General features: G+C 35.8%; 1 protein-coding gene across 1 annotated transcript; it reads right to left on the reverse strand.

Moving 5' to 3' along the window:
* Positions 1-970: 970 nt before the first annotated feature.
* On the reverse strand, positions 971-9538 carry LOC101249097 (uncharacterized). The gene is made up of 8 exons (XM_069299860.1): positions 9253-9538; positions 9001-9158; positions 4689-5697; positions 4346-4437; positions 3139-3213; positions 2585-2646; positions 2188-2257; positions 971-2053 (listed from the first exon to the last, which is right to left on the reverse strand). The coding sequence occupies exons 1-8, from the start codon at positions 9389-9391 to the stop codon at positions 1286-1288; spliced, it is 2373 nt and encodes a 790-aa protein (XP_069155961.1). The 5' UTR covers positions 9392-9538; the 3' UTR covers positions 971-1285.

Genomic DNA, 9538 nt, shown 5'->3' on the forward strand with positions numbered 1-9538 from the left:
TTTTTTATTTATAATGTCAGTGATATATTTTCACATTCAAAGTTTCAAACCATGTAATTTTAGTAATCTTATAAATTGAATGTATCTTCCTGATTTTATGGATACATTGAATGTCTATTCCAATATATTTTTGTGCTTTGAACCATTTCATTCTCACAAGTACTTTTTAAATAGAAAAAAGAAATATCAGAAAATTTGATAGAATTTGGCAAGATTTTTTTATTTTATTTTATCTATTTATACATTTTTACCTTTTTCAATTTTAATATTTTTAACTAAAAAAATATTTTTTAAATTTTCTGATCAAATTTTATGACCATTTAGCAAAAGGAATATTTTGAAACTAGTTAAAAAGATGATAAATGAGGTTGCGTAGTAACAACTCATACACTTCTTTTATGTAGTTTTACATATTATATTTGACTTTAGGATAAACTTTTCGAGGAGGCTTAAACAGGATATAAAAACAAACACTTTTTTACTTAATAACTTAACTGCAATGGGAGATGGAGTGAGAAAAATCTTTGTGATAAATAAGACGAGAGAAGCGATATTGAGATAATTCGAATCGATGATGAAGAGATCGATATTCATATATCACAGTGAAAAAGTGTGAGAAATTGATCATGATGGATTTAGATGAGAGCCTATTATAAGAAGTATACGGACACCCGTTATCCTTTGAAAAAATATCTGTATTTTTTATATGGCATTTGATTGCATCAAACTTCAAATCTCGTGCTAGCCTCTGAACGAGAGGAGAGAGATAAAGATAGATCGAAAAAGTACTATAAGACATAATTATAGAAGGATATGAAGATCAAGAATTAAAGTATAAGGTTAGTAAATAACCCCAGAAAGAACTTCTGCTTTTCTTATACTGATTTGCACTGTATATATTACCAATCTCCTGTAAAAAGGTAGTATAACTAGAACACTTGTAAATAAACCATAAAAAAGATATCCACACTTCAATGTAATATGGTTTATAATCTTAGATAATTAGTCAGCCATTGAAATGTCTTAAGAAAGCAAGGATAAGGTCGCGTACACACCACCCTCTCGAAATTTAGAAGGGAGGGGTATACACGCTGCCCTCTTCTGCATACGAAGATAGAGGTAATGTTGCATACACATCACCCTCTTCGGACCCTAGTTACACAAGGTAATGTTGTTGTAGTCTGCTACTTAAATAGGCTTCAGGGCAAATTACAAAGTTCAACTAAGATGGGAAATATGAACATTTCTTTCCACAGTTGAAAGATATTATGTGATTTTTTTTCTTCTAACTTTTGGCACCTAATCCTTGCGATTTAGGACGTCTAACAGCAACTAAAGGATTGGTTATGCCTTGTGAACTTCTACCAAGTCCCATACCTTCAACAAAACCCATCTTTGCCATAATCTTTGATCCAAACCCCTTTGTGTGTCTCTCAAATCCTGCAAATCCAACAGATGACTCCTTCCTGATGGATTTCCCGCTTCCACCGACAACTTCAGCACCACGACCAGATGATTTGGGTAGAGAATCCTTCTTTCCTGATGATCTAATACTTGTTTCTGGGATTTCAGCTCCCAATCCAAGAGCTTTTGGTCGTTGGCGAGCTTCGATGGGCTCAGAAATACCCTGTCCATCTTTCCCTAAGCCTCTGCCTTCTTGATAACCCATTTTTGCCATGAGTTTTGAGCCAATACCTGTAGTGTGCATCTCGAATGCACCGTATTCGACTGAGTTGGTCACAACCTTTGTTTCATGGACAATGGTGGTTGTCTGGGTTGTTTCAATTGATTTCTCCTCAACTTCTGTCTCCGAACGCATGATACCACTTGAAACAAAGGAGACAGGAAGAGCGTAGGAGACTGTTTTCTGATCCCTTCGTTTCTTGCTGCTGTCTTTTTGCCCACGTGGATTTATCGGAGTTTTAAACAAATTGCTTGGGCCAGATTGTCCACCACTACCCTTTGAAGAGTTTTTGGCTGCATTTACATCCTTTCTATAACTTTGTATACCCGTGACTGTGAAATCAGAATCCTCGTCACCGGCTCCTATCAACTGAATGGTCAAAAAATGGAAATCTTCATGTCAGACAGAAACATGCATCTTTACAGAATGTTTATTTAAGGTATATATTATGTAAACCAAAAAATTGAACTCTTCGACGGACTGGAGGTTTCAAGCAACATAACCTTCTCCAAACGAATTTTATCACTGGGGGATGGCATAGCCGTATGCTGTGTCTTGGTAACTGTCACAAACCTGGAAAAAAGGAACACGGATGACTTCAACGAGTAAAGTTTCTTCCCATAGCAGTATTACATCTAATATACATGTCCAAAGCAGTCCAAAGCAAATGGAGGTGCACAAGCCACATATAGCACATGCAAAAGTCAGTTTACGATACAAATCTTCTCTAAAAAGCTTTTCCATTACTAATATTAACATCTTAAGGTAAAATGCCTTCTACCCGTAGAATAAGCTATCAAAATGACCATAATTTTCACAACTAACTAAACGCCAACAAAACACCCTCTTGATTAGCTCTGAAATTCACATCTGAAAGATTAAAAGGGAAAAAGTTCCTACCTCTTCTTGCCAGAACCTTGACAACCGCTTCGCAGGCGGTATATTGCAGCTAATCTCTGAACCTGTGTATGTTCAGCACTGAATGTCAAAACAAGTGATTTATAGTCGTTGTACTCATAGAAGACACTCGACTGAATGACAAATAATTCCTTCCTATTGCAAGCTAGTCATAAAGTCCGTAATCATGACTACAAATGGTGAACTTGAGCCTTAATTATTAAAGCAATGTTCCTTTTATCATAAGAAAGTGCAAAATAAGGTCAAATGAGTAAAAGAGCAACTTTTTACAGCTTTCAAAAAAAAGAAGCAGCACCAGAAGAATCCAGGTTATCATATTAAGAAGTTTTTCTTTGTAAATACGCCTTTTTTCTTAATTATTTTCCACTATACATGAGATAATACCTACTTGGGTAAAACAGCAGAAGTATCACATTGGCACTTAATGGAAGTAGTTTTCAAGGTACGTTAAAAATAAAGATGAGAAGTTACTGGATTGCACGTAGATAAGTAAAAGGACTTTATTTCCTGAACATAGGTAAGACAAAACACAATACCTGAGAACAATCACGCGAATGCATAGGTTGGAAAGATAACATATCAGCTCCATCCAAAACCATCTGGTGTAATTTCTACATTTTAAGAGTGAAAGGAAATTTCAGTAAAAAGGAAAAAAAAATTTATAGCTTTTGAATAGATCTACACAACATCAGTTTGGTTTCTTTGATTTTGATGCACTTTGATAAAGTATGCACCGTATTTTTAGTAAGGACTATGGTACTCGGAAGGTGATGATTCAATGACAAGGCAACAAAGGGGTTCCCCACCCTGTACACACTGTCAAGATATACAGAGGTCTCCCATTTTAGGGCAAAAATCAGTTTCTAGGAGCTAAATAGAGCATCTATAAAAAGTCACCTACAAAACTAGCCAACTCAAAGGCAGCAACTGTGGCTCGTCTTTGTTCCAGAAAAACTAGCACAGTGACTCAGCTACAAAAGGAAATAATATGAAAAGGGATATAAAGTAACTCAATGAACATCCAATCGCAGCTTCAGTTTACACCATTATGATCTGCTCACCGAACTACTTAACCAGCTGAGATGAACAAAACCATAAATACAAAGAGGAAAAAGAAGAGACACCATCAATCAAATGAAGTTATGTTTCATGTCAGTAGATAGGTGATGTTTAAAGACCAAGAACTCCACATTACTGATACTTCATTGTTTAGGCAGGAGAACCCTGTTTTCTATTTCATTTCAAAAAAAAAAAATCTGATCCAAAATCTAACAAGGGGAACTGTCTAAATTCGATTAGGAACCTCCTAAAAATCTACAACCCTTACCAACAAGTATTTGCAGTAAAATTTGGTTATACAGTACATCAGCATTCGCTTATGACCTGGCTCCAACTTACAGATTAACTTTACAAACAAGATCAACATACAACGGGACAAATATAAAGACTTCAAGACAAATATGTCAGCCTAAACATACAAGCAAGCTCAAAACTGAAATGCTCAATTCTTATTTTCACCAAAAGGACATAGTTGAGATAACTTTTCATACTACTATGTTTCTCACTGACAAAGTTATTAAATAAATTTAGTGGAACAGAAAAATATCAAACAAGGAAAAGTTACCATCTGATGTCAAAAAGACGGATCTACACAGGATCATAGGCATGTTTCAAACGATCAAGCTGGTTCGAAAGACAAAAGACTCGAGACTCCTAACAAGGAAAACAATTTCAAGCTCTTACTAAATTTATCTTCTGAAGATCAACACCTCGGTGTAGCATTCTCTCTCGACGCTTCACAGCCATCATCTCCTTGCGATGTTTCTTCTTAGCACCTGAAAACATAAGCTAGGAGTATATACAGTGGAGTTGAGGGCACATCGCAATACACAAACAAAAAGAAAAGGTCAGCAGAGAAAACAATGAAAGCAAAAGCACAGAGAGAGAAATCCAATGGAACTTTATCCTCTTTCAATCCAAGAGAGTAAAAAGTTATATATACTTGAAATTTAATGGCTAACCATAAGCAAATTTAAATAAAGACAAAGCATATTGTCGCAACTCACTATAGGGCAGATATCTTTACCTGGAAACCTCCCGAAATTTTTACTCTTTTGAGACTCAAACGGCCATGACTGAGGAAATTTAGCAGCATGTTTCTTTTTCCCTGAAACTGTTCTCGGGTCCTTTACAAAAACAAGGCCATCCAAATCAGATCCCTGGGCTTGCTTGGCAGAAGGAGATTTCTGACCTCCTCGGAACTTTCTCTCTTTTTTAGGCTTCTTCATTCCATACACCCTAGAGGCTTCCTGAAGATGAATCCCACCCAACTTCTCTACGGTTTCGTCTAAGCTATCATCAGAGCAGCTACTAGGAACTTGTCCAACCAACTGTCTAACATCAATTACTTTGCACAGCCCACCAGTTCCTTCATAATAATCTGCAGCAACCTCTTCATCAACATCTGAATCACTATCAGATGACCCATCATTTTCAGATGATCCATCAGATTCTTCTGATTCTGACGAACAAGAACTTCCATCATCAGATGAAATGTCTTCATCATCACCATCACTTTCCTCGTCTGATAAGTCTCGAGTATGTAGTCTAAAAACCCCAATAGACAAAAAACCCTCATTTTCCAAAGAAGATGACATCTCAGCTGGCAGATGATTGTCCATCTCGATGCTGGTACCACCAAGGAAGCCACCATCAGCATCCATATCCTCGTCAGAGAATGAATGTTCAAAAGAAGGATTTTCCTTCTCATCCTTGGGTGACAATCCAACTCCACCATGTGTTATTTCTGCTTCTTCATAGAATCCCAATCCTCTGTGTGAACTCTCATCCAGTGAGAAACCAGCACTATAGTCACCAGCATAGTCAACTTCATTAGAATCTTTATTTTGTCCAACATCTAGAGATAAAGGGGTTGTGCAATCATAAATACATCCCTGATTTTGAGGTTCCTTATTTGGGCCTTCATCTACGAAAGCAATAATTTGAGTTTCCTTTGTATCAACCAAAAGAATAGGATGTTCCGAATCCAACTTGACATCTTTTACTCCTCCACTACATACTGCATCTGAACGTATCTGGAAATGACAGAAAATTTCATCAGCGGTGCATATTACTGCATTCTTTTGAAGAAGGTAACAGATTTTTTAAGTAGCCCTTAGCATTGAGATTGTAGTGCAAGTTTTTTGTTTTATAGTCAGGCTATTAAACTCATCCACGCTTTGCACGAACCTCATTAGATTTACAAAATAATATTTTCATTAACATCTTGATTGGCGAACATTTTAGAAAATAATCTCAGCATCAAACCAAATAGATTATATTTCAACTTATAATCCACTACCTGCACTTTTAGTATTTTAAATATAGTTGATTTTGTAGTCTATTTAGTACATACTTCTTTAAACGTGTAAAGAAAAGAAAAAAAAATTCAAGAAAATTTGCTCTCTATTTGTGCATGTGTAATAAATTCTAAACTATATTCTTAGGATGAAATTAAATTTTACAGCATTCATAATTTTTTCTTGATGGAGTTCTTATTCCTTGCTTGATTTCGAGATTTTTCTTTCTTATTGTTGTTTCTCTTTCTAGTTGAAAGAAAAACAACAAAAAGAGCAAAATGAAGAGGAGGAAGGGGGGGACCAAAATCGTTGGCTCCTAATTCACGCATCAAAATGTATGATTATTCTACTAATTGTTGTCTTTTCCTTCTTCCTTTTCTTGATTAACCTTTTTCTCTCTTTAGTTCATCATTTTTCTTCTTGGGCTGATTTTTAAGAGAATATGAACTAAAAAAGACGTAAACGAATAAATAAATAAATACGCAATAATTAAATAAAATCAGAATCCACTCTCTAACTTTTATAACACGTCATACACAACTGAAATCCCTAGAGTGAAATACATATAACCGATTTCAAGTCAACAACAACATACCAAGTGAAATCCCACAAGTGGGGCTTGGGTAGAGTAGAATGTACGCAAACCTTATCACTACCTCGTGGAGGTAGAGAGGCTATTTCCGAAGACGCTAAACTTAATACGAGACTAATTTTTAATCTAGCATGAATCTAATATGGAAACTCCAAACATTCAAGTTAAAAGGATAGTAATGCAATAATTTCTATTACAGAACGGAAAAAAAAAGAGGAGCAAATTGCAATATACCAAAACTATTATTACTCTCTTACAAATATTTTTAAAAAATACAAATAATGCTAATAAAACAAAAAACTCTATAGGAAATCTCTCTGAGTCCGAAATTCCTGCTTGTAGCAACTAAGCAAGATAAGAAGAATCACCAATAAGAATTAACAAGCATAGGAAAGAATTTCAATCAGTTTACGAAAGATCGTATTCATCAAAATGACTAGGCTCCTAGAATCCTTAAATGTACTAACCAAAATTGCTGTTGCATTAATTTTCATCATTGATTACGCGAACAGATTCCTTACTAAAGCAAAATGTAACAGGAAGTATGGAAAGTAATTTGTGAATGAAGCGTGCAAGTAGCAACCTGTTTATACTTTGAACACCATACAGCTTCTTGACCATGGTATTGGTAATTGTTGAGTTACTTGGGATCTACTACATTTTTTTTGAAGTGAAAGGCGAATCTAGCAAATCACGTAAATATCTCGGCTTAGGGCTTATCCAAACTCCAAAGCTTCCCTTGTTCTAGTTTGGAGCCTATGAAAATTTATAGGATAGGGGAGGAGAATTGTTTTGAAATTCATTTGAAGAATACCGATCCCAAAATTTCAATTTGTGACTTGTACAAAAACCAATGACACTTCTTTAAGTTTTTAGAATAAGCAAATGGACACGAGATTGGTAGATAGTTTGTGTTTAGTTTCTTTTTAAGTTGGTGTTAGTTTTGTTATGCACGTGAAAGGTTTGGGAGTCATGGATATTATTAAGGTTATCAATTAGTAACAAAAAATAGAAGCTATGGAGATCAAGAAATGTGAGTTATGGAGTACGATTTTTTAGTGATAATTATTACTATTGAGTAATCATTTTAAGAGGTTAGTTTTGAATTATTTTTTAAAAATAGCACATTGATGAAGAAAAATAAAGAAGTCAAAAAATTGAGAAAAATAAGATAAATCCAATTGGAGGCCATAGAAAGGTGTCACATCACCTTATCAACCTTGTCTATGTTTAGCTTTAAATTATACATAGCTTTGTGGCAGGCATAGTTTACTGGGGTGAAAGTGTGATTTAACTATCAAGTGGGCCACCCCAAAGGATATATATTTCTACTTTTGAGGATTAGCCGACTTACATATCCTCAAAAGTAGCAATATATATCCTTTGGGGTGGCCCACTGGCTTGGGCTCGGGACTTCCATGTCGGAGGTCTCGAGTTCGAAACCCTGTGCCAACAAAAGCAAGGGAGGGGGTTTGCCTTCTGGGTCGAGCTCGTCGCATAAAAACAGGGTTTTACCCCGTGCGCACCCAAAGGGCAACAACTGCGGGTTTCTCTTGACATCAAAATAGAAAGTAGCAATATCAAGTCACTCTCAGTGTGGTAGCTTAGCAAAAACAATTATGAATTGATAGGATATTCTGACATCGCTTCAAATTTAGTGGAGAACAAATCTTTTTGGAGAAATGGGGGAAGAATGTTTATTTAAGAAATGGAGTAAGAAATGAAATTAGGGTTCAAAATGGTAGGAAGTGGGGCATTTACTGAGTGCGTGGAAAATCCACATTTGTGTGCTTAGATAGCCAGTCATGTGGCACATCTTTTACATGTCAGACACTACATAGTGAGTAATTGCAGTCCATTAGAAGGAAGGTATATGTGATCCAATAGTTAGACAGGACAGGACGGGACCGGTAGTTTTGAGATCATAAACAAACCACGGGTATATGTGCTCTATTTCGAATTATTCGGGAGGTAGTTTTCACCCTTTCCCGTTAACTAAATAATCCTTTGAAATACAGCACTTCACCTCCAGAAACTATACCTCATTAGATGTATATAGTTGTTTCTGCCTTTTGAACTAATTTAGAACCTCAATTAGCTTTACAAACAAAACACAACATATATCTTCCCTAAAGATTCGCCCTTTAAACCTCTTAACAATAATAATGCACAGATATAAAAGCACTCCTACTCAATATTCCAACAACAACATTAACTCAAGTAATCCCACAAGTGGCGTCTTTGGAGGTAGAATGTACGGAAACCTTGCCTCCTTTTCCTTTGTGTGGGTAAAGAGAATGTTGATCATCTTAAATTATACATTCTACAATAAAAATTCAATCTTTGACAATAAGATAAACTAAAAATGTCTCTAATATACTCTTAACCTACTCATTTAGAAAATGCTGATCTTTGAAAACAAAATTCAATCTTTCACATTAACATACCACTGAATCTGCAGATGGGTATACATAACGGATCTCACTTCCTCTACTCTTCTTCAATTCAGTTTTCGAACTCGAAGCATTCTTCGAGCTGCTAACAGCTGCATTACGATTCCTTGAATTACCATTTCCATTTCCATATTCACCCTTCAAATTTCTCCCTAAATTCCCAAAATCAAATAAATTAACAAATAAACAAACAATCTCAATATAAATACACACAACATATACATATATATATGATTCAGAGAAAACCTCTTGAAGGAGGAGAATTGAAATCGCCCCAATCAGATAAGACTCCGCCTTCAACAAACAAGCCCCGACCCGAATAAGACGGGTTCCTAGGCTTCCGGGTTTTAGGTTTATTAGACCGTTTTCTGTTATTTCCTCCCATTTCATTCAGCTTTTCATACTCGGCGGTGTACAGTGGCGAAACGCCGTGAACGGCGGAGACAGATGGCGGAGATCGGTGGTGAGTTTTCGATTGTTTTATTGTAAAGTTTAGGTGAAAATGGTAAGGCGGTGAAGAGGTTAAATTCAG

The sequence above is a fragment of the Solanum lycopersicum genome, chromosome 7 (genome assembly GCF_036512215.1).
Source record: "Solanum lycopersicum chromosome 7, SLM_r2.1".
Lineage (NCBI taxonomy): Eukaryota > Viridiplantae > Streptophyta > Magnoliopsida > Solanales > Solanaceae > Solanum > Solanum lycopersicum.